Source organism: Lynx rufus, unplaced genomic scaffold (assembly GCF_022079265.1).
Source record: "Lynx rufus isolate CCGP_SWC_20201006 ecotype Redwood Valley unplaced genomic scaffold, mLynRuf1.p SCAF_24, whole genome shotgun sequence".
NCBI lineage: Eukaryota > Metazoa > Chordata > Mammalia > Carnivora > Felidae > Lynx > Lynx rufus.
Genome location: NW_025814839.1, coordinates 4,183,688 through 4,209,143, shown reverse-complemented (window position 1 = coordinate 4,209,143; position 25,456 = coordinate 4,183,688). Strand labels below are relative to the sequence as shown.

General features: G+C 40.6%; 1 protein-coding gene and 1 non-coding gene across 3 annotated transcripts in view; one reads left to right on the top strand and one right to left on the bottom strand.

The window, feature by feature from the left end:
• MAPKAPK5 (MAPK activated protein kinase 5) overlaps positions 1-25,456 on the bottom strand; it is a 42,741-nt gene that overhangs the window by 4,895 nt on the left and 12,390 nt on the right. For both annotated transcript variants that reach the window (XM_047088123.1, XM_047088124.1), the window contains exons 3-10: positions 25,099-25,174; positions 24,438-24,535; positions 22,774-22,882; positions 21,066-21,155; positions 20,176-20,271; positions 5,801-5,881; positions 3,016-3,203; positions 194-314 (exon numbers count right to left, since the gene is read on the bottom strand). In XM_047088123.1, the coding sequence (XP_046944079.1) occupies positions 194-314; positions 3,016-3,203; positions 5,801-5,881; positions 20,176-20,271; positions 21,066-21,155; positions 22,774-22,882; positions 24,438-24,535; positions 25,099-25,174 (859 nt within the window). The remainder of the gene's footprint in view (positions 1-193; positions 315-3,015; positions 3,204-5,800; positions 5,882-20,175; positions 20,272-21,065; positions 21,156-22,773; positions 22,883-24,437; positions 24,536-25,098; positions 25,175-25,456) is intronic.
• LOC124518564 (small nucleolar RNA SNORA62/SNORA6 family) lies at positions 21,923-22,076 on the top strand. The gene has a single exon (XR_006963693.1). It is a non-coding gene; the product is annotated as a small nucleolar RNA SNORA62/SNORA6 family (small nucleolar RNA).

Genomic DNA, 25,456 nt, shown 5'->3' with positions numbered 1-25,456 from the left:
CACTGGGCCCTGATCTGGTCTTTTATGCAAAGACGCTTTTATTTCAGATCCTGACTTTCAGGAAAGCAGGGACACCTCTCTGGTAAAGACTGAGTTCTCTGTATTGCTCCGCTTTGAGCCCTCGCTGAACTTTGTCCCAGCATTCCTTCTCAACAAAGCCTTTTTGGTGAACAAAGTAAGCATCGTTCAAAACCTTATCCATCATCAGTTGAGCAGAGGGTAGCACATTATCCAAGGCCTCTGTCGAGTTGAGCCATGGGTGGTCCAACACGCCCTCGATGGTGAGTCTTTCCTCTGGTTTGACCTTTAAGAGCCTGTGGAGAAAAGGCCAACAGGGTGCTGTGCATAGTTGCTTCCAGAAGGCCAGGAAGTTCCTGGGTCTGGTTCTTACCAGCTCCAGCTTCTGACTTTCTACAAACTCCTACAAGCTTAGGCTTTCCATCTGCAGGAAGGGGTGGGGTTCTAGTCCCTAGCCATTAGTTGTGAGGGCACTGTTGTCCTTTGCTAGTCCTTTCTATACTAGACAGAGTGAGATAAAAAAGACAGGAAAAGGCTTAATCCAGTGATACTTCAGACTGAGTTCTAGGTTCAATAAGCCCACATACAGCTTATAGTTCCTGAGACTTGAATCTCCACGTTCATGTTTTTTAGGACAGCAGGCTCCAATTTCCAAATGGGACTCAAAGTGCTCTTTTGGCTGATAGTGGCTACAAAGAGGGTCATTCAGTAATGAAAACCCAGGTTGCTACTTGTGATAAAACTGATAAAACTGACTTGTGATAAAACCATATGAACCCTTTATTCCAAAAACATTCAAAAGCTAAAAATTTAGAGTTTCTGACAGGGGAAGGCATTTCCTTCTAAGCTGAATGTATTGCTATGTACCATCTGCATTTTGATCGTACTTCTTTACATCTTGTCTGTTCATGCTGATGCCATTCTTAGCTCACTTCAGCATGTGTCCTAGGCTTTTTACAGCCCCTCCTTCCAACTACATATCCTCCCACTATAAATGTCAGAGTCAGGACAACACGTGCACTTGCTCTTTCAGGTTCTCTGCAACCTCTGGGTCATTCTGAACAAACAGTTTCAGATTCTAAAGAAAGGATTATTTAGAAAAGAATCCAAGGGGCGCCTGGGTGGCTCAGTCAGTTAAGCATCTGACTCTTGATTTCAGCTCAGGTCATGTATGATCTCACGGTTTGTGGGTGTGAGCCCCGCATCGGGCTCTGCATTGACAGTGCGGAGCCTGCTAGGGATTTTTTCTCTCCCTCTCACTCTGCCCCTTCCCCCACCTCAAAAACAAACAAACATAGGGAAAAGAAGGAAAGGGGTAAAGGGAAAGGGGGAAAGGGAAGGGGAAGGAGGAGGAAGGAGGAGGAAGGAGGAGGAAGGAGGAGGAGGGAGGAGGAAGGAGGAGGAGGGAGGAGGAAGGAGGAGGAGAGGGAAGAAGGAGGAGGAGGGAGGAGGAAGGAGGAGGAGAAGGAGGAGAAGGAGGAGGAGGGAGGAGGAGGAGGAGGGAGGAAGGAGGAGGAAGGAGGAGGAAGGAGGGAGGAAGGAGGAGAAGGAGGAGGAAGGAGGAGGAGGAGGAGGGAGGAGGAGGAGGAGGAGGGAGGAGGAGGGAGGAGGAGGAGGAGGAGGGAGGAGGGAGGAGGAGGAGGGAGGAGGAGGAGGAGGGAGGAGGAGGAGGGAGGAGGAGGGAGGAGGACGAGGAGGGAGGAGGACGAGGAGGAAGGAGGACGAGGAGGGAGGAGAAGGAGGAGGAGGAGGAGGGAGGAGGAGGAGGAGGAGGAGGGAGGAGGAGGAGGAGGGAGGAGGAGGAGGGAGGAGGAGGAGGAGGGAGGAGGAGGAGGAGGAGGAGGAGGAGGGAGGAGGAGGAGAAGGAGGGAGGAGGAGGAGAAGGAGAAGAAGGAGAAGGAGAAGAAGGAGAAGAAGGAGAAGAAGGAGAAGAAGAAGAAGAAGAAGAAGAAGAAGAAGAAGAAGAAGAGAATCCCGAAGCTGAAAGAAGATAATCAATGTCACTCTAGGGACAGGAAATATATTCTACAGAACTGACAAAGAACCACTTAGAGGATACTGATGTTTTGGTTAAGTAGCTGAGAATACAGTGTGGAAACAGCATGGGAAGACAAATGATGCTGTAAACATTGCCTCTGCCCTCCGCCCTCCTAAGAAGTTTTACTTACAGATTTTAGAAACTAGTCCCTCTTTATATACATAGATCCTTAACCAGTGGGATAAGCTCACTTTTGAAAGGGAGTAATCTCCACAGAGAAATGGCTGTGGTGTCAGGAGACAGCTCCCGGGCACTGCCCCGTTAATGCCTATCTTCATCGCATTACAGATGAAGAAACTGAAACCAAAAGAAGGAAAATTGCTCAGTGAACACAAAGCAGTAGGAATGCTGGAAGAGTGCCCAAATCCCAGGCAACTGGGCCTCCCACACAGGCGGGCAGGAAAGGCAAATACACCTCAAATTTAGGTCTGACTTCTTACCTAGTCCTTCAGCTACCAAAGGACTCTGTCAACTCTCCCTCACCCACTCACTAGGACTAAATCTTCTAAATCTATCTCAGCAGTGGGGAGTCTAGAGGCCTACACAATCAGCCGCATACCCCCAGCAGCCAAAGAATGAAAAGCCAAAGTGTCATTGTCATCTTAGCCCCTGAGTTCAGTTCCTGATGCCACGTCTTTTCCACGTGACTGGCTAACATGCAGGAAGGGCACACCACAGGGCTTACCACTTAAGGTCCTAAATTAATGTTCACAGAGACAGTAGCTACCGAGGGACCTGGGTTCACATCCCTGAGGACAAATTCTAAGAATGCAGCAGGTGGGAACAAAGCTCCATTTTCATCAAGGTGGAAATGCAGAGCTCTCATCTCAGACCGCAGGGATGAGAATTCTATGATGTGCAAACAGGAAGGAACATGCCTGGGAAACCAATGACTTTTCCCTTGTGCTCCACCACCTTAGGCCTCCTTGGCCTCCCCACCCTGCAGCATGGGGACTCACTTCCTCACAACATCTTTGGCCATCTCCGAGATCTGGCTCCACTCTTCTTCTGGGAACTCAAAACTGCCTGTCATGATCTTTCTCCGCATATCCTTTGGGATAGTCCGGCTGTGGTGTTTGGAGTAAAAAGGAGGGTATCCACATAACATCACGTAGATAATCACCCCTAGGGACCACAGGTCACAGCTCTGAAAGGAAAAAGAAAATAGTCACTTATGAGCAGAGGTACAGCCCCAAAATAAAGCCCCCAGGACCAGCCCAGAGACAGCCCCTAAAATACACAGGCTGGTATCTCCAAAAATCACTTAACAGAGACTGGAAAAGTTTCAGGAAGTCTTAAGGGAACTAACCTTTCTCTCCATATGTTTTATATGCCACCACTGCTACATATATACACACCAGCACACAAGGCCAGTCTAGGGTGAAATAAACAGTCAATTTTATTCTCATTGCTCAGGCCCAAGCTACTAGCTGAGCCTTGGGTACAGGTGTACGACACTTCATCTCCAGCTACAGACGTAACAGATATAAACCAGCTGGTTGGGAAACATGTGCTAGGTCAACCTGGGCAAGGTTGAGGGTACAGGAACCAAGTAGCTAGGACATAGGCAGGTTGACCCTATAATATAGCACAAGTCATTTCATCAAAACCCAAAGCAGTTTGACACAGATCAGAAAGAGACAGTAGAGGAAGAACAGGAGGTCTAAAAGCATTCCTTTGATGACTCATTGCACCCATGCGCCAGACCATACACCATTCTTGGGGAAGATCTTTGGAAAGAAAGAAAATTGCCACGAACTACTTTGTCTGTAGGTGTTAAGGTGCCTTCATGGGCAATAGTCACAACATGATCATTAATAAAACACTCCTAATTTAGTTAAATGCAGCTCTACCTGCCTCAGAACCTGGGTCCTCAGAGGCTCCAATTCAAGCCTGTCTTGAATTGCAGGACAAAAGCAGTGTCTGCCTGAGAGAGGCAGCCCAGGGAGCCTGCCACTGAGGCCACATGCTCTCGCCATACCACAGCTGCGTCCTGCTGAGAAAAGCTTGGAAAATGGGGTGTCTCAGGTACTCCCACCCATGTTTTGGCATCATACTAATGGGTATTCGTAGATGGCATGACCCATGCTATAGAACATAATTAAAAAATTATAGAAGTGAAAGGAATCTTAAAAATAATTCAAATCCCTCCCTTTCCACATGAGGAAACTGATACTACTTTTTAAAATTGAGGTTGATAGGGCGCCTGGGTGGCTCAGTTGGTTAAGCGTCCAACTTCAGCTCAGGTCACGATCTCGTGGTCCGTGAGTTTGAGCCCCACGTCGGGCTCTGGGCTGATGGCTCGGAGCCTGGAGCCTGCTTCCCATTCTGTGTCTCCCTCTCTCTCTGCCCCACCCCCGTTCATGCTCTGTCTCTCTCTGTCTCAAAAATAAATAAACGTTAAAAAAAATAAAATAAAATAAAATTGAGGTTGATATGTTTAACTTCTAAAAATTTAATTGTATCTTATTATATATTTTTGTGAAAATATTATTTGCAAGTGTAGCATTCAGTGTTCATTTAGTTGCCAATATAAAGATTATCTCTAGACGAACTTATATACACGTTCAAAAGTAATGTTTATTATTCAAAAGCTGTTTATTATTTCAACATGCTACTCATGTACAGTGCATCATTTTTATGAATCCCATGCTAATTCATGAGCACCACAGGGTTTACAAAATGGAACAGGAAAAGAAGAAAAAAATAGCACCAGAAAATAATATATCACACAAGAATTCACTGCATTCATGCCGAGATTTTAGCAAGTGGATCAATGTCATCTGAGTGCTTCTACCCCTCACTTCCTGCCTGCATCAAGAAGCAGGAAGCAGTTTCTGAGTCTGATGCCGTAATCAGCACAGCCCTCAAACCGTCACCCCATAAGAGCAGAGCTGCCTGTGGTTTTGAGTCTGTAAGACCAAGATGAGGAGCAGTAATTACTTGGGGACAGATAAGTGTTAATCATGAAAGTAGATGTTCAAGGTTCTGGTTACACTGTGCCAGTGACAGTGCGAAGCACAGGGTCATGAGTGGCAGAGGTCCCTGTGTGTTCTTTCATATGTATGTCTGTGTGTACATGTGTGCAGACACTATAGGAATACGTGGCACCCTCCAAGGTGTGGGACCCAAGAAGAGCTGGCCTACTGCCTTTTTACCACACTCGAGTCCTTCTCTGTCATCTACATTCAGCCATGAGTCCCCAAGCAGCATCATTTTTTTTTCTGATCTACTCAGTGACTCCAGGACCTGTTTTAAAAGGCCCTAATATACTTGTGCTTTAGAGCAGAGATCCTGATGCCTAGACTACAGACTGAGAACTGTGATAGTACCAGGAACACATGCTGTGTGTCACAGACACTGTTCTAAGTTCAGTATTTTTGGGTGAGAAAGAATGGCCATGGAACATTCTCAGAAACGGCCTCCACCTCAAAAAAGCAAGACAACCATGTCTTTTAAATGTGGTCAGTGGACTATACAGTTACCCAAATAAATAACCTACAGGCAACCATCGCCCTTGGTTCCTGCTGCAAAACCTCAATTGCTAAGAACCTTATTTCATATTTCATCAGACAAAAACTTGAATTCCAAGTACTCTTCTGCATGTGTGGCTGCTGCCAGCTTTTTGGGCAGGAATATTATTAAGGGATAAGAATGGAATTAGCCACATTCCCAAAGAGCCACAAACACCTCACAGAAGAGGGGCTACACCTGAGGGGTGAAGGCAAGTATCTCTTCCCCTACCTTGTTGTAGGTGTAGGGTGTTGGTGAGGTAGGTATGATGCCAGATTTCTCCTTCTGATGCCTTCTCTGCGCCTCCAGTACCTGTCAGAGTCAGACCAAAGGGGACAATTTATTGAAAACCACAGCAACGACCTACAACTTGAGAAAGAATGCTGGAAGGCTGAAGAGGGTAGACACTGGTGGTCAATAATTAAAAACAACAACAACAACAACAACTTCTGTAAAACACAAACTGTCAAAAACCTTTTACCCCTCTTACAACCAACAATTTATCAGTATTTGCCCAGGTCAAGGACATGAAGATCAAGTCCTTAAAAGAGACTGAACTCTTCTTCCTGCCCATCAAGGCATCTGAGATCATGTATTTTTCCTGGAGACACAGACATTCCCTTATGCCTGTATAAAAGCAGACCAGCGCTGGCCAGTGGATCAGGTTTGAGGTACTTGTTGCCATCAAGGACTATAGCAGTCATGTAGGTCTGGGTGTTAAGTGTTCCAAAGAGGTAACCATGGGGCCATCATCCTGGCCAAGCTCTCCATTGTCCTGGGCAGGGAGACCCCTGGGGGAACAATACTGGCACACCCCACAGATTACTTGAAAGTGACAGGATGATGCAACTCTGTGCTGGTCTGCTTCCCTTGCACACCCAGACCCCCATGCCCATGAAGCTGCTGATGGCAGGTGTTGATGACAGCTGCCACACCTCGGCCAGGGGCTGCAATGTCACCTGGGGCAACTTGGCCAAAGCAATCTTCGATGTCATCTCCAAGATCTATAGCTGCCTTCCCCCTGACACTCTGGAAAGAGACTGTGTTCACCAAGGCTCCCTGTCAGGAATTCACTGACCATCTTGACCACATCAGAGAGTCTCCATGCAGAGAACTCAGGCTCCAGCTATGGTCACCACACAGTGTTCTTACACAAGAGAAATAAAGCGAATTAATTAAACCTGAAAAAGAAAATACTGTTTATAATAGCACAAAAAACAGTAAGGGTAAATCTAACAAAGATGGGAAAGACCTATACACTGAAAACTACACAAATGTTGTTAAGAAAAACTAAAGGCAAAAAAAAAAAAAAAATGGAGCAATACAGCCTGCTTATGGATTGGAAGGCTCGGTATTGTTTGGGTGTCAGTGCCCCTACATTGAACCATACTTCTAAAAGAACCCTAGTCAAAATTCCAACAAACTTTTTTGTAGAATTTAACAGCTGACTCTTAAGTTCATATGGAAATGTAAAGAAATTAAAATAGCTAAAACAACTATGAAAAAGAACAAAGTTGGCTAACACTACCTTATTTTATATTATTATAAAATAATTATTATATTATATAATTATCATAAAGTCACAGTAATCAAGACAGTACAGTACTTGTTAAAGACAAGCAGATCACTGGAACAGAACAGATAATCCAAAATTAAACCCACACATGTACATTCAACTGATCATTGACAAAGGCTCAAAAGCAATGCAACGAAGAAAAGATAGCCTTTTCAACAAATGGCACCAGAACTGGATACACAAATGCTAAAAAATTAATGTGGATCCATACTCATGCATTACACAAAAATTATATCAAAATGGATCACACACCTAAATGTAAAGCCTGAAACTATAAAACTTGTATGAGGAGATCTTGGGTGATCTTGGGTTAGACAAAGATTTCTTACATAGGAGACCAAAAGCTGAGTCCATGAAACATTTTTAAAAATTGATAAATTGGCTTTCACCAAAATTAAAATCTTTTGCTCTTCAAAAGACACTGTTAAGAGAATGAAAAGATAAGCCACAGACTGGAAGAAAATCTTTCCAAAGCATATATCTGATAAAGGACTTATATCCAGAATACATAAAGAATTCTCAAATTCGGCAATAAAAGAAAACAACACAATTTTAAAAATGGGGTGGGGCACCTGGGTGGCTCAGTTAGTTGAGCGACCAACTCTTGATTTCAGTTTAGGTCATAATCTCATGGTCTGTGGGTTTGAGCCCCACCATGTTGGGTTCTGTGCTGACAGCGTGGAGCCTGTTTGGGATTCTCACTCTTCCCCCTCTCTCTGCCCCTCCCCACTCACGCTCTCACGCTCTCTCTCTCTCTCTCTCTCTCTCAAAATTAAATAAATAAATAAAAATAATTAAATTAAATTAAAATTAAAATGGGAAAAAGATTTGAACAGATGCCTCACCAAAGAAAATATACAAAAGGCAAAGCAGCACCATGAAAAGATGCTCAACATCATTTAGTCATTATGCATATGCAAATTAAAAGCACAATGAAATACCACTGCATGCCCACTAAAAAAGACTGCCCAGGGCACCTGATTGGCTCAGTTGATTAAGCATCTGACTCTTGATTTTGGTTCAGATCACAATTTCACAGGTTAATGGGTTCGAGGGTGGAGCCTGCTTGGGATTCTCTCTCTCCCTCTCTCGTTGCCCTCTCCCCCACCTCCCTCAATAAATAACTTAAATAACTTAAAAATAATAATAAAATAAATAAATAAATAACTTAAAAATAATAATAAAAGACTGCCCATACCAAATGCTGGTAAGAGTGTGGACACCTTACACTCTCAGACACTGCTGATGTGGATGTAAAATCGTACAACCACTCTGGAACACAGTCAGGTTGTAAATAATGATCTAGCTATTCCACTTCTAGGTATTTATCCCAGAGAAAAGGAAATAATTTTGTACAAAAACTTGTACACAAATGTTTATAAGAGCTTTATTTGTAATAGCCCAAAACTGAAACAACCACATATCCACCAATAGATGAATGGACAAACAAATCAAGATACACCAACATAATGGAATACTTATTAGCAGTAAAAACAACTAAACTATTTACTGATACATGTAACAACATGTAATTACACTGAGTGAAAGAAAACACCCAAAACTGAAAATACTGGATGATGTGCTACTTTACACATAAATCTGCAGAAAATGCAAATAATCTATAATGACAGAAAGCAGATCACTGGTTGCCTGGGAATCAGAGGACAAGAAGAGAGGCAGGGAAAGATTACCAAGGAGTACACTAAAACTTTTGAGGGTGATGGATATGTTCACTACCTTGATTGTGGTGATGGTTTAATGAGATTATATAAATATATATATTAAAACTTACAAATTATGTAATTTAAATATGTATAGTTTATCATGTATCAATTATATTTCAATAATTTTTTTTTTCCCTTAAAGAGGGCTTCTTTGGTAAAATAAACCTTGAAAAGAAGAAGTATCAGCTATGTAAAAAAAATACAACACTCTGGCCATGATGGATTAACCAGTACAACTTTCTTTCCCACCACACACAACTTGAACATTGGACAAGATATAAGAGAAAGTGGGGCATCTGGGTGGTTCAGTCAGCTAAGCATCCAACTGTAGATTTTGGCTCAGCTCATGATCCCTGGGTCATAGGATGGAGCCCTGTGTCAAGGCATGAAGCCTGCTTGAGATTCTCTCTCCCTTTGTCCCTCTCCCCACTGCTCATGCTCTCTCTCTCTCTAAGAAAAGATAAAAAAATAAAAAGATTCCTTCTTATCTTAACAAGAAAGATATGAGAGAAAACTGTTTTCTGACACTGAATAATATACAACACAGGTCAGCAAACCCTGAGAGATAGCAAGCAAATGTGGTAATCCATATGATCTGTCAAGAAGCATTTTCTGGAATGCAATGCAGGGAGAGATTCTAAGCAGGGTACAGAGGGCTCACAGGAGTTCAGTAGTGTGGCCAAAATTTGTGGAGCAGACTACCAACTGTGGGGAAGGTACGCAAAAGCTGCATGAGGATCCCTTTGATCTTTGGGTACATACAGTAAGCTGCACATGGTACAGCAAGACTCTGTGAGACCAGAGAAGCAACCAGCTACTAGAACAACTACTCGGGATCTATAAGCTGAATAATTCCCAGATGTTGCAGAAGTCTAGGAGATACCTGAGGTCCAACTAGCCAAGGTAAAGAGACTTATTGATCATCTGGGGCATCAATAGAGGACCAGAAGTTTTCCTCTAGGTAGCAGGGCTGAGGTAACCCGAGAATAAGGCCTCATCTAGACTCACCCTGGAAGAATTGCAAAGCAAGTTTCAAGACAACCAAGTGGACCTGCATGTAACTTACCACTCACCAAAACAATCTTTTTATATACTTTTCTTTAAAAAAAAATTTTTTTTAACGTTTATTTTTGAAAGAGGCACAGAATGCGAGTGGGAGAGGAGTAGAGGGAGAGGGAGACACAGAATCTGAAGCAGGCCCCAGGCTCTGAGCTGTCAGCACAGAGCCTGACACAGGGCTCAAACTCATGAACCGTGAGATCATGACCTGAGCCGAAGTCAGACGCTTAACCATCTAAGCCATCCAGGCGTCCCTGTTTGTAAATATTTTTAAATGACAACAAAACCCAGACATTCACCAACAAAATATTATAACATCCAGCACCCAATAAAAATTTCTTCAACATGCAAAGAAGCAGGAAAATGTAATCCATAACCAGGAAATGTGATCTGTAACCAAGGAAAAAAGTCAGTCATAAAAGCAGACTCAGAAATGACAAGGGTGGTGCAATCAGCAAAGATTTTATTACGTATGTTGAGGTACTTAAAGGTAAACATAAACATGAAATAAGAAAAGAAACAGATGATGTAAGTCAGAAATGTGGGGCACCTGGGTGGCTCAGTTGGTTGTACATCCAACTTTTGGTTTCGGCTCAGCACATGATCTCACCATTCGTGGGTTTGAGCCCTGCATTGAGCTCTGCACTGGCAGTGTAGAGCCTGCTTGAGATTCTCTCGCTCTTGCTCTCTCTGCCCCTTCCCTGCTCACTCACTTTCTCTCAAAATAAATAAATAAACATTAAGTAAATCAGAAATGAAGAAATTCACAGATTAGACAATGCAGAAGAAAAGAGTAGTGAAATTCAAATCATAGTAACAGAATTTGGCCAAAGTGAAAGAGAAAAAAAGATGAAAAAAAAAAAACAAAAAGATCACGGAGTGTCTGGCTGGCTCAGTCGATAGATGGACCATGAAACTCTTGATCTCGGGGTTGGGAATTCAAGCCCTACCTTGGGTGTAGAGATTACTTAAAAATAAAATCTTAAAAACAAAACAAAACAAAACAGAACCTTTAATGCTCTGTGTGTGATCTAACCTACATGTCACTGGAGTCTTTGGAAAAAGGCAGAGAGAGGACAAGCAGAAAAATATTTGAAGAAATGTCTGAAAATTGTCCTAAACTGATAAACACCATAAACTGATGGATCCAAGGAACTCAATAAACCCCTAGTAGGAAACAAACAAACAAACACCTACACCACAGTCAAATTTCTGAGACCTGATTAGGATCTAGGATGTAGAAAGCTGGAGTGTTACTCCCATCCTAACAGCAAGGAAAAGCTAAACTACAAAATCATCACTTTTCTTGAACCTATTAGAGATCAGAGGTCTCAAGACAATGAAATATTGTGCATTCTAAAGAAAGGCCCTTCCAGTAAGAAGCAAGATGTGAAAACTGGCTCACCTATGACAAGCCAGGAGGGAGCATTATAGCATGCCATATGAGTAAAAAGAATTCAGCTAAATTTTTAGCAAATTGCTAAAGGCAAAGTGTGGGCTAGCATGAGGGCTAGAAGACCCTGTAGGAACCATAGAAACAAGAGGAGTTTGCACCACTCACAGACGCTTCTGCACAGACTTCCACCAGATACTCAACAGGACCTGCACAAGACTGAGGCTGGTTCAGAAAAAGATACCTGCTGCTGCCAATACCCTCCACCAGGCTGGCAAGCACAATCTAGTGCTAGAGGAGAAGACTGTGAATTGACACCCCTCTGAGGCACACAGTGCATAGGCAAGGCCAAAGCTAATGGTGGAGAAGTAACATTAAAAATAAATAAACATGAGGCACCTGGGTGGCGGTGGTTAAGTGTTTGACTTTGGCTCAGGTTCATGGGTTCAAGCCCCGCATCAGGCTTTGTGCTGACAGCTCGAAGCCTGGAGCCTGCTTCAGATTCTGTGTCTCCCTTACTCTCTGCCCCTCCCCGCTCGCATTCTGTCTCTCTCTCAAAAGTAAATAAACATTTGAAAAGATTAAAAAATATATACAAAACTTCAATAAACAGATCTGTATTTTTAAACTGACTGAATCATTAAACATTTTCTACAATGAAAACCCTAAAATACGTATCTATCTATTTATTTTTTAATTTACATCCAAGTTAGTTAGCATATTTAGTTGCATTGTTAGTGCAACAATGATTTCAGGAGTAGATTCCTTAATGCCCCTTACCCATTTAGCCCATCCCCCCTCCCATAACCCCTCCAGCAACCCTGTTTTTTTCTCTATATTTTAAGAGTCTCTTATGTTTTGTCCCCCTCCCTGTTTTTATATTATTTTTGCTTCCCTTCCCCTATGTTCATCTGTTTGATGATACTTGAAGTCATATGATACTTGTCTTCCTCTGACTGACCAATTTCGCTTAGCAAAATACCCTCTAGTTCCATTCACATAGCTGCAAATGGCAAGATTTCATTCTTTTTGATTGCCTAGTAATACTCCATTATATATATGTATGTGTTGTGTATATATCTTTATCCATTCATCCATCAATGGACATTTGGGCTCTTTCCACACTTTGGCTATTGTCAATATAAACATTGGGGTGCATGTGCCCCTTCAAAACAGCATACCTGCATCCCTTGGATAAATACCTAGTAGTGCAATTGCTGGGTCGTAGGGTAGTTCTGTTTTTAATTTTTTGAGGAATCTCCATACTGTTTTCCAGAGTGGCTGCACCAGCTTGCATTGCCACCAACGATGCAGAAGAGATCCTCTTTCTCTGCATCCTCGCCAACATCTGTCGTTGCCTGAATTGTTAATGTTAGCCATTCTGACAGGTGTGAGGTGGTATCTCATTGTGGTTTTGATTTGTACTTCCCTGATGATGACAGATGTTGAACATTTTTTCACGTGTTGGTTGGCCATCTGGATGTCTTCTTTGAAGAAGTGTCTATTCATGTCTTTTGCCCATTTCTTCACTGGATTATTTATTTTTTTGGGTGTTGAGTTTGATAAGTTCTTTATATGTTTGGGATATTAATCCTTTATCCTGGTATGTCATTTGCAAATATCTTCTCCCATTCCGTTGGTTGTCTTAGTTTTACTGATTGTTTCCTTCACTGTGCAGAAGCTTTTTATCTTGATGAGGTCCCAATGGTTCATTTTTGCTTTTGTTTCCCTTGCCTCTGGAGATGTGTTGAGTAAGAAGTTGCTGCAGCCGAGGTCAAAGAGCTTTTTGCCTGCTTTCTCTTCTAGGATTTTGATGGCTTCCTGTCTTACATTTAGGTCTTTCATCCATTTTAGGTTTATTTTTGTGTATGGTGTAAGAAAGTGGTCCAGGTTCGTTCTTCTGCATGTCGCTGTCCAGTTTTCCCAAAACCATTTGCCAAAGAGACTGTCTTTTTTTCCATTGGATATTCTTTCTTACTTTGTCAAAGATTAGTTGGCCATACATTTGTGGGTCTATTTCTGGGTTCTCTATTCTGTTCCATTGATCTGAGTGTTTTGGGGCCAGTACCATACTGTCCTGATGATTACAGTTTGTAATACAACTTGACGTCCGGAATTGTGATGCCTCCAGCTTTGGTTTTCTTTCTCAGGATTGCTTTGGCTATTCAGGGTTTTTTCTGTTCCATATAAATTTTAGGATTGTTTGTTCTAGCTCTGTGAAGAATGCTGGTGTTATTTTGATAGGGATTGCATTGAATATGTAGATTGCTTTCATAGTATCGACATTTTAACAGTATTTGTTCTTCCAATTCATTGAGCGTGGAATATTTTTCCATTTTCTTGTGTGTCGTCTTCAATTTCTTTCATAAGCTTTCTATAGTTTTCAGTGTATAGATTTTTCACCTCTTTGGTTAGGTTTATTCCAAGGTATTTTATGGTTTTTGGTACAACTGTGAATAGGATCAATTCCTTGATTTCTCCTTCTGCTGCTTCATTATTGGTGTATAGAAATGCAACCAACCTGTACATTGATTTTATATCCTGCGACTTTGATGAACTCATGAATCAGTTCTAGCAGTTTTTTTGGTGGAGTCCTTTGGGTTTTCTACTTAGAGTATCGTGTTGTCTGCAAAGAGTGAAAGTTTGACTTCCTCTTTGCCGATTTATGCCTTTTATTTCTTTCTGTTGTCTGATTGCTGAGGCTAGGACTTCCAACACTATGTTGATTTACAGTGGTGAGAGTGGACATCCCTGTCGTGCTCCTGTCCTTAGAGGAACGCTCTCAGTTTTATCCCATTGAGGATGATATTAGCAGTGGGTCTTTCGTATGTGGCCTTTATGACCTTGAGGTATGATCTGTCTATCCCTACTTTTTTGAGGGTTTTTATCAAGAAACAGTGCTGTATTTTGTCAAATGCTTTTCAGCATCTATGGAGAGGATCATGTGGTTCTTGTCCTTTCTTTTATTAATATGATGTATCACATTGATTGATATGTGGATATTGCACAAATTTATTCCTGCATCCCAGGAATAAATCCCACTTGATCATGGTGAGTATAATTCTTTTAATGTATTGTTGGATCCAGTTGGCTAGTATCTTGTTGAGAATTTTTACATCCATGCTCATCAGGGAAATTGGTCTATAGTTCTCCTTTAATTGGGGTCTTTGGTTTTGGAATCAAGGTAATGCTGGCTTCACAGAATGAGTTTGGAAGTTTTCCTTCCATTTCTATTTTTTGGAACAGCTTCAAAAGAATAGATGTTAACTCTTCTTTAAATGTTTGGTAGAATTCCCCTGGAAAGCCATCTGGCCCTGGACTCTTGTTTGTTGAGAGATTTTTGATTACTGATTCCATTTCTTTACTGGTTATGGATCTGTTCAAATTTTCTATTTCTTCCTATTTCAGTTTTGGCGTTTATATGTTTCTAGAAATTTGTCCATTTCTTTCAAATTGCCCAATTTGTTGGCATATGATTGCTCATAATATTCTTATTATCATTTGTATTTCTGCAGTGTTGGTTGTGATCTCTCCTCTTTCATTCATGATTTTGTTTATTTGGGTCCTTTCCTTTTTCTTTTTGATCAGTCTGGCTAGGGGATTATCAATTTTGTTAATTGTTTAAAAAGAGCTCCTGGTTTCATCGATCTGTCCTACCATTTTTCTGATTTTGATATAATTTATTTCTACCCTAATTTTTATTATTTCCCTTCTTCTGCTGGTTTTGGGCTTTATTTGCTGTTCTTTTTCCAGCTCTCTTAGGTGTATGGTTAGGTTGTATAATTGAGACCTTTCTTCCTCCTTTAGGAAGGCCTGGATTCCTATATACCTCCCTCTTATGACTGCCTTTGCTACATCCCAGAGGTTGTGGGTTGTCGTGTTTTCATTTTCATTGGCTTCTATGTATTTTTAATTTCTTGGTTAACGCATTCATTATTGAGTAGGATGTTCTTTAATCTCTAAGTATTTGTGTTCTTTCCAAATTTTTTCTTGTGGTTGATTTCGAGTTTCATAGTGCTGTGATCTGAAAATATGCAAGGTATGATCTCTACCTTTTTGTACTTATTGAGGGCTGGTTTGTGACCCAGTGTGTGATCTATTTGGAGAATGTTCCATGTACACTCAAGAAGAATGCCTGTATTCTGCTGCTTTAGGATGAAATGTTCTGAATATATCTGTTAAGTCCATCTGGTCCAGTGTGTCATTCAGTGCCATTGTTTCCTTGTTGATTTTCTGCTTAGATGATCTGCCCATTGCTGTAAGTGGAGTGTTGAAGTCTCCTACTATTATGGTATTATTATCAATGAGTTTATGTTTGTGATTAATTGATTTATATATTTGGGTGCTTTCATATTGGGGGTATAAGTATTTACCATTGTTAGATCTTCTTGGTGGATGTCTATCTCTTAATTATGATATAATGCCCTTCTTCATCTCTTGCTACAGTCTTTATTTTAAAATCTAGTTTGTCTGATATAAGTATGGCTACACCAGCTTTCTTTTGAGAACCATTAGCATGACAGATCATTCTCCATCCCCTTACTTTCAATCTACAGTTGTCTTTAGGTCCAAAATGAGTCTCTTATAAGCAGCATACAGATGGGTCTTGTTTTCTTATCCATTCTGATACCCTATATCTTTTGATTGGAGCATTTAGTGTACTGAAAGATACGAATTTAGCACAGTTCAGTTGCCTATTGAGTTGGTATTTCTGATGATGCTCTCTAGTCCTTTCTAGTCTTTGTTGCTCTTGGTCTTTTCTGTTTTGTCTTTTCTCCACACAAAAGTCCCCCTTACAATTTCTTGCAGGGCTGGTTTAGTGGTCACAAACTCCTTTAGTTTTTGTCTGGGAAACACTTTATCTCTCCTTCTATTCTATTTTTTTTTTTTTAATTTTTTTTTCAACGTTTATTTATTTTTGGGACAGAGAGAGACAGAGTATGAACGGGGGAGGGGCAGAGAGAGAGGGAGACACAGAATCGGAAACAGGCTCCAGGCTCTGAGCCATCAGCCCAGAGCCCGACGCGGGGCTCGAACTCACGGACCGCGAGATTGTGACCTGGCTGAAGTCGGACGCTTAACCGACTGCGCCACCCAGGCGCCCCATCTCTCCTTCTATTCTAAATGACAGCTTTGCTGGATAAAGAATTCTTGGCTACATATTTTTCCAAATCAGCATATTGAATATACCTGCCACTCTTTTCTGGCCTGCCAAGTTTCTGTGGATAGGTCTGCTGCAAACCTGATTTGTCTTCCCTTATAGTTAAGGACTTTTTTTTTCTTTGCTGCTTTCATAATTCTTTCTTGTCTGTGTATTTTGTGAATTTGATTATGATACGCCTTGGTGATGGTCGGGTTTTGTTGAATCTAATGGGAGTTCCTGTGCTTCTTGGATTTTGATGTCTGTGTCCTTCCCAGATTAGGAAAGTCTTCCACCATAATTTGCTCACATAAAACTCCTGCCCCTTTTTCTCTCTTCATCTTCTGGGACTCCTATGATTCAGATGTTATTCCTTTTTAATAAGTCACTGAGTTCTCTAAGCCTTGTATCATGCTCCTTTGCCTTTGTTTCCCTCTTTTTTTCTGCTTCATTAGTCTATAATCTGGTCATCTAAATCGCTGATTCATTGCTCTACTTCATCCATCCTTGCCGTTATGGCATCCATTCAAGATTGTGTCTCAGTTATCACATTTTAATTTCTTCCTGACTAGATTTTATTTTTTTTATATCCACAGAAAAGGATTCTATGACGTTTTCAACCCCAGTTGGTATTCTTATTATCGTGGTTCTAAATTTTAGTTCAGACATCTTGCTTATATCTGTGTTGATTAAGCCCCTGGCTGTCAGTTCTTCCTCTTCTTTCTTTTGGGGTGAATTCCTTCGTTTTGTCATTTGGAGGAAGAAAAAAATTAATAAAGTAAAAGATGAAAAGTAAAAATTTTAAAACAAAACAAAAATCAAATAAAGGAAGCTAGATCCTAAGTGTGTTTTGGTCTGCTTGTTGACAGAAGCTTGATAGAACAGAGAAAAAAAAGGAAAGGATAAAAGAAAAAAAAGATAAGAAAAAATTTAAAAATTAAAAAAACTTAATGTAATAAAATAAAATAAAATGAAATAAAATGAAAGAGAAATAAAAAAAACTTTTTAAATAAAAAATAAAGGAATAAAAATAAAAAATAAAATTTTCTTTCTGTATTCAAGAATGAGGAAGAAAAGGAAAAAGAAAAAAGGAAACATTTCAGCAAAAACAGAAGCAAATAAAACGAACAAATAAATGAACCAGCGAACAGAATGAAACCCGAATGAAGTTACATCCAGTTTACCCCAGAACTGAAACTATGAAGCCTTCCATAGTCCATACACTAAGCAGGTGGAATGCCTTATGCTGTTTTTCTACGGGATATGCTTGGAGGGCGCACTTAGGCAGGACTTAGTGTAATGGCTCCATTCTCCACTAGGTGGCTGCTTAGCTTACTGGGGTGGAACAGTGTGGTGCGTATGTGTGCATATGCATGCATGCATGTGGGAGAGGTGGAAATGGTTTCACCCAACAAATTTAAAAAAATTTTTTTAAATTTTTTTTTTTCAACGTTTATTTATTTTTGGGACAGAGAGAGACAGAGCATGAACGGGGGAGGGGCAGAGAGAGAGGGAGACACAGAACCGGAAACAGGCTCCAGGCTCCGAGCCATCAGCCCAGAGCCTGACGCGGGGCTCGAACTCACGGACCGCGAGATCGTGACCTGGCTGAAGTCGGACGCTTAACCGACTGCGCCACCCAGCCGCCCCTAAAAAAATTTTTTAAATAAGAACAAAAAACTGCTGCTCTTCAAAAGACCATTAAGAAAACTGAAATGCAAGCCACAGTCTGAGAGAAATATTCATAATATATATGTGGTAGGCAGAATAATAGCTCCCCAAAGATTTCCATGTCCTAATCCCTGAAGCCTGTGAATATGTTACCCTACAGAGCAAAGGGACTTTGCAGATTTTATTAAATGAAGGATGTTGTGGGGCGCCTGGGAGGCTCAGTCAGTTAAGCATCTGACTTCAGCTCTGGTCATGATCTCATGGTCTGTGAGTTTGAGCCCCGCGTCGGCCTCTGTGCGGACAGCTCAGAGCCTGGAGCCTGCTTCAGATTCTGTGTCTCCCTCTCTCTGACCCTCCCCCGTTCATGCTCGGTCTTTCTCTGTCTCAAAAATAAATAAACGTTAAAAAATATATATATTTAAATGAAGGATGTTGAGATGGGAGACTATCCTGGATTATCTGGGTGTGTCTAATGTAATCACAATTATAAATGGGAAGCAAGAGTGTCAGAATCAGAGAAACTGGAAGATGCCATACTACTGGCTTTGAAAACGGAAGAAGAGGCTACCAGCCAAAGAATGCAAGGCACCTCACAAAGCTGGAAAAGGCAAGGGAATGAATTCTCCCCTAGAGATTCCAGAAGGAACACAGTCCTACCAACACCATGAACCATTTCAGACTTCTAACCTCCAAAACTTTGAGATAATAAATGTGTTGTTTCAAGCCACTAAGTTTGTGGCAATTTGTCATGGTAGCAATAAAAAGTAATATACATATACAACAAAGAACTTGTATCCAGAAAATAGTAAGAACTTTTTATACCTCAATTATAAAACCAACAACCAAAAAAGGGCAAGAGATTTGTACACATACTTTACAAGAGAATGGTGTACACATATTTCACAATAAAATGTCCAACAAACACATGAAAAAGCACTCAACAGTAGCCATTAAGAAAATGCTATAATCAAATCCATAATGAAATAATACTGTGGCCCTACCAGAAAGACTGAGATTATAAAGTGTAACATAAGTTGGTAAGAACATGAAGCAACTGAAACTCTTTAACTGGTGAATATGTAAAATGGTACAACCATTTTGGAAAAGATGTCCCCTCAAATTTGTAAATGAATGTTCCCAGCAGCTTTCTTCATTATAGTCCAAAAAGGAAACAATCCAAAATAGCCATCAGTCAGTGAATGGATAAACAAAACATGGCTTAGTCCTATTATAGAATACTACTTAACAAGAAAAAGGAACTGATGCTACGTGCAGCAACATGGATGAATTTCAAACACACGCTAAGCAAAAGAAGTGAAATACAACAGGTACACGAGTTCCATTCATATGAATTTCTATAACCGGCAAAACTAATCCATGATGACAGAAAGCAGATCAGTGTTTTCCTGGAGCCAGGGGTTAAGCTGGGAGCAGACTGACTACAAAGGTTCACAAGAGCTTCTGAAGTGATGGAAATATTTTATATCTTGATTGTGGTAGTAATTATGCAGGAGTATCTGTGTCAAAGCTCATCAAACTACACTTAAAGTAGGAGTTTTTTTAATTGTACATCAAACCATGATTTTAAAAGAAGTTGAATTTATTTTTTAATTTAAAATTTATTGATTTTATTTCTTAATTTAAAAAATTTTTAAATTGTTTTTAATGTTTATTTATTTTTGAGAGAGAGACAGAGCACGAGTCGGGGAAGGGCAGAGAGAGAGGGAAACACAGAATCCAAAGCAGGCTCCAGGCTCCGAGCTGTCAGCACAGAGCCCGATGTGGGGTTTGAATTCACAAACCATGAGATCATGACCTGAGCCAAAGTCAGACATTTAGCCAACTGAGCCACCCAGGCGCCCCAAGAAGTTGATTTTAAGTGAATAAAATGCCTGCACCTAATTAAGCAGACTGTAGGTTTCTGAAGCTGAGCTCTCCCTTTCCCATTTGTAATACACACTTACTTGTGCTGCAGAAGAGAAGAAATGTGAGTCTATAGACAGCATGGTGATACATCCTGTGGCAGAAACAGCAAACACTTACCTGAGGTGCTACATAATAAGGGGTGAATTGGGGTGTCATCAAGTCACCTTGGTCAATTTTGGCAAACCCAAAGTCACACAACTTCACTGGGGCATCCTAAAATAAAGCAAATGGAAGTCATTGCTCCAGAGTTCTCAGTAAACACTAAAGGAAAATCCAAGTGGAAGACATATTACCTTGAGCTCTCACTCATGGGTTTCTGACTAACACCTGAGCCTATGAATAGCATGTCCTCACATCTGAAGACAATGATTCATACTGAAGAATCTTTCTTAGTAATACAGAGGTAAAGAATTTCTGCCCACTCACAGTTGGCCTTGTTTCATGACTGGTAATTTGCAGTACTAAAATCAAGATTTTAGCCAAAAGAAAAAAAAAAAAAATCTTAGCCAAGTGCCCCCTGACTCTATCTACTGGCCCATCATCTCTTTTCGATCCAGGGTGTGATTTCACTTTTACCATCAGCTTCAAGATAGCCAGAGCAACTTATTTGGTGGGACATGGTACACAGGGCAAGGGGTGAGACGGGAGAGGAAAAAACACCTGATCAAAATTAACAGCAAATATAACCATTACGCCTAAAGGTAATTTTTAACAGCATATAGATTACTGCCCCTTCCCAAAGTACCTCCAAATAATATCCAAAATCTTAAGTCTTACAAATGCATTATCAGTACCATCCAAAATTATCAATGCCAGGGGTACAGTAGAATTTCTCTGAGCCTCTAGCAAGGAAACAAGTGGGGAAAGTAGGCTGCCTGAAGCACTTTGGCTTAAAGCCTCCTCACCATGGATTCAGAGCACTCCAAACACATAACACACCTACACACCCATTCCTGAACTATGCTGAGTGTGGCAGCACTAAAATGCAGCAAAACAAGTCATCTCACCAAAGAGTTATCCTTGAAGAGCAGATTTTCAGGCTTGAGGTCTCTGTGAGCAATGTTTAACAGGTGACAGTGCTGTAGAGCCAAAGCTATCTGGAAAAGGACAGTGGAGCAACCACATCTTAGAAAAGACAGCTCTTTAATGCTCCTGGTTTAGAGAACTCAGGATGTTAAAAAAAAAAAAAAAAAATCCTTAATTAAGTCAATTACAACTGCGGTCAGTTTTCAGTTTTAAAGCAGAAATTAAGTAAGACTTTGGGTACCAAGGAATAGAAATGAATTAAACTTAGTTTAAGTGCAACCTGTATTTTATTAAACAAAGAGGAAAATACAACAGTAACATATTTCTTTTGTCAAAGTAAACTGATGGTTAAATCCTGTATGAAATGGGAAGAATGAAATGCTTCCAATTCCATTCATCTGAGATGCAACGGGGCTGCAGAATAAGCGCTGTGCCAGGCAGCCTTCGTAGGGTTGGGTGTTGCCCAGCAGGGCAGTGGCCACTAACACCTGGCTCAGAAGGGAACTGCACTCTCCAGGGGGCTCAACTCCAAGCTCTGCCTTCGAGAAAAATAGAAAGCAGCTAACTGGATTTTTCCACCAGATGTTCCAATTTGCTCATCCCATTTGTTGAAATGAAATGTCACCTATTTAAGTGGGTTTGAAGGGTTTTTGTTTTACAGAAGATTATCAGAGCACATCCTAAGATTTAAAATATTTGAAAAATACGAGGTGTATTTTTTAAAATTAAATAGAACAAATTCTACCTGTTTTTTAGTTCTCAGTATGGAATTGTCCTTGGCATTCCAAATATCAGTTCCTCCCTACCAGAAAGGAGGCTTCTAATAATGCGTGAGGCTCCTTCACATTGGTAGAGCTTGGATTTGAGGCTGCTGGCTGTGGTTTGCACTCACAAGCATAGGTAGTGTGCTATAAGAGGGTCAAGTCTTCCGCTAACACCGCAAGGGTCTCTGGCCCAGTAAGTAGAGTTTGATAGTAATTCTTGCTACAAGTGAAAAAAAAAATGCTTGAGGCTCATGGAAAATTTGGAATAATTTTTTTATTAAGAACCAATTAGGCTGTGCTTCCTGCTTTTTGCCTTGCTTGCTTGGCCTGAAGATAAGCCTTGAGAGTCTAGCTTTTCACCTCTTCAAGAGGTAATTTCAGTTAGATTCCTAGTATTGTTTGTGACATAAATCATTTCTGTAGCAATAAAACATGATGTCAAAATAGACTATAATCAGGAATAACCCAGAATTAGAAAGACCTTAGAATTCTATGAAAATCTGATAAGGTGACTCAAAAGCAAAGTGTCTTGTATACAATCATCTTAGAACATATTTTTATACCATACAATCTTTCAGGTGTTATCAGTAGCAATTTATCTCCAAGTCCAACAATAGTGCTTAGACACTACATGTTTAATAGCTACAGTCTAAAAAGGAATTAAAAAATTACCTTCCTTCCAGAGTGTATTTAAATCTTATAATAGACAAGCAATTGACAACCACTTAAAAATACAGTGCTCCCCACCAAAGCATAAAAGGGGTCACATTTCTCCTGTCAAAGCATCTTTTCTGATTACATAACAAAGCAGGCAATGAGAGATCAAATAGAGCTTTTCTTCAAGCTTTCTTTTATTCCCCCCAATGAAATTGTGCTTGTTAACCAACATTGTTGGCAGTTTGATTGGTACCCGGGGTTAACTTGCCTGCTTTGTTACTTGGCTGGCTTGCTTCTCTGTAAAGTGCCGGTGCTGGCTGATTCTGTGAAATAGCTCTCCCCCTTCCATCATCTCCATTACAATTAAGAGTCGAGCCCTGTTTGAAAGCATTTGATTTTGTTAAGTTAAAAAAAAAAAAAAAAACCTGAAACATCAAGTAGCTAACCTAAAGATGCCTCATGTACCAAATGTGTAATAACTGCTTCCTAAGTCTAACCCGCCCACACCCCTCTAAGTGGACCCTTGTCACTACCAACTAGACACTATGAATAAGAAATAGCCCACAACTAAAATTTTCTAAGCTAAAATGGGAGTAAAATAATTAAGTTTTGAAGACAATGATCCTTTTGAAGATACTGTACTTGTTATTACTAGATGTTAAAGGGGGGGTGATATATTAAGTGACATGTTTTGTATCATATTTAGGGCAGCTAGATGGAAAATGTATCGAAAACAGAGTATGACTTTGTGTAGAACATGAATTTCAAGTCACTTGGCTGCTGTTGGGCCACCCTGGTAATTCACTCTCATTCTGTGTCTGTCTGTGTCTGTATCTATATCCGTGTCTCTCTCTCTGTCTCTCTCTCTCCACTCCTGTCCCCACTACACTAGTTTTCCATGTGACCCACAGCATACCCAGCAGGACAGCTGGACAAGGCTACACAGCTACTAAAAAAAAAAAAGCAAAAATTCTTATGGTGTCAAAAAGAAAAAAAATCAGAATTCTGGTTACCATTCTTTGATGTACATGCTTCCAGTTTCCATCCAAATGCTTTCACCAACAGAGCACAGTTGTAAGAAACAATCATTTGATTTCCCTTGTTTTTACAAATCCATCTTCTTTGTCCACCCAGAAGACTCCTACCCATCCTCTTCAAGTCCTAGCCCCGACATAACCACTGTGTGAGACACCTTGTCTCCCTAGCCTACAGTTAGCAGCTCTCCTCTCCTTTATAAGCTCAAAGTATTTTATGGATGCCTCTCCTTGGTGCCTATCACATTGCTATGATGACAGGTTTACATCTCAGTACCCCCAGTAGAAACCATACCTTATTTAACTTTGAATTCCCTGGAAGACACCTGGAATGCCACTCAATGGGTTTGCCAAATATTTGGCAGCTAAAAGAATAATGTTGATTTCTTCCTTTAAAAGCAATGTCAGACTAAGCAATAAGGGCTTTTTGCCATATCAACTTCAAAGACAGTGCCTAGTAATATTTGGTCCTCTTTCACTAATTTGAAATAGAATGTTTTAATTCCACATTACATACTTTTTTTTTTTTTTAAAGAGAAAGTAATCACAATAATCAGGGGGCCCCAGAGAGTAGGTGGGGCATAGATAAAACAAGACTGGCAATGAGTTGGTAACTGTTGAGTTTGCATGATGGGTACCTGGGGATTCACTGAATAATTCTGTCTGCTTTTACAAATGTTTGAAATTTTCCAAACTAAAAGGAGGAAAGAGGGAGGGAAGGAGGGAGGGAGGGAGGGAGGGAGGGAGGGAAGGAAGGAAGGAAGGAAGGAAGGAAGGAAGGAGGGATGGAGAGAAAGGGGGAGGGGGAGAGAGAGCACAAAAGAGAGGAAAACCCCACTACACCTTGGCCTACATGTGGAGAGGTGGATATGAGGAGATGACCCCTATGTAGTCTTACCTGGGGCTGGACTCATGAGGAAACTGTACACTGTTAGCAAACACTTCAATAATTTGAACTATATTTGGGTGTGTGGCACACATCATGTGCAGACGTACCTTAAAGAGAACAGAGATTCACCTCACCAACAAATTTACTTTCTGCTGCCCCATCTATTAGCAAATGAAAAATCTGGCAAATAACTCATTTTGTTTCAGAAATTATTCATACATCTCTAAGCAAAAGAGTATGTCCTCCATTGTACATATTCCTAACATATCATCACAACATCTGGGTGATTTAAAACAAAGGTGTTTTTTTTAAAACTAGAAACACATCGTCACGGCCCTCCTACAGCACTTACAAGACACTATTCACCATTCTCCACTCTTCAGGGACCTTGTCCAATAAGTATAAGCTGAGGTAAACCTGAACAGTTCAGGGCACAAGAACTACATTAACTGAAAAAGAACAAGAGGGAGTTGAAAGGAAATAAGACTCTATCAGCCTTTGGCACTGATAGATATGGGACCACTTTAAAATGATAACATGAATAGGGAAAAGGGGTAAATATGGATATAAAATTCTTTGTGCATCTCTGTATTCTCTGCCTTACTTGTAAAAAGAATAATTCTTAGGCACTTCCAATACTTAGGCAAATCAAGGCAACAAAGGGCCATACCTCATTTCTAGCTTTTGGACGATCAAAAAGAATTTTCAGTGCAAACCGTTCTTGAGTAGATTTCTTCACACAGACTCTAGATTTGGAGGAAAAAAAAATCAATCAGAAATCATCTATTAACAGTGAAAACTAATTTAACAAGTTCTTTTAGAACTGTACTTTTTTTTAATGTTTACTTATTTATTTTGAGAGAAAGAGAGCACGAGCAGGGGACAGGCAGAGAGAGAGGGAGAAAGAGAATCCCAAGCAGGCTCCACGCTGCCAGCACAGAGCCCAACACAGGGCTCAATCTCACAGAACATAAGATCATGACCTGAGCCGAAATCAAGAGTCAGACACCTAACTGACTGAGCCACTT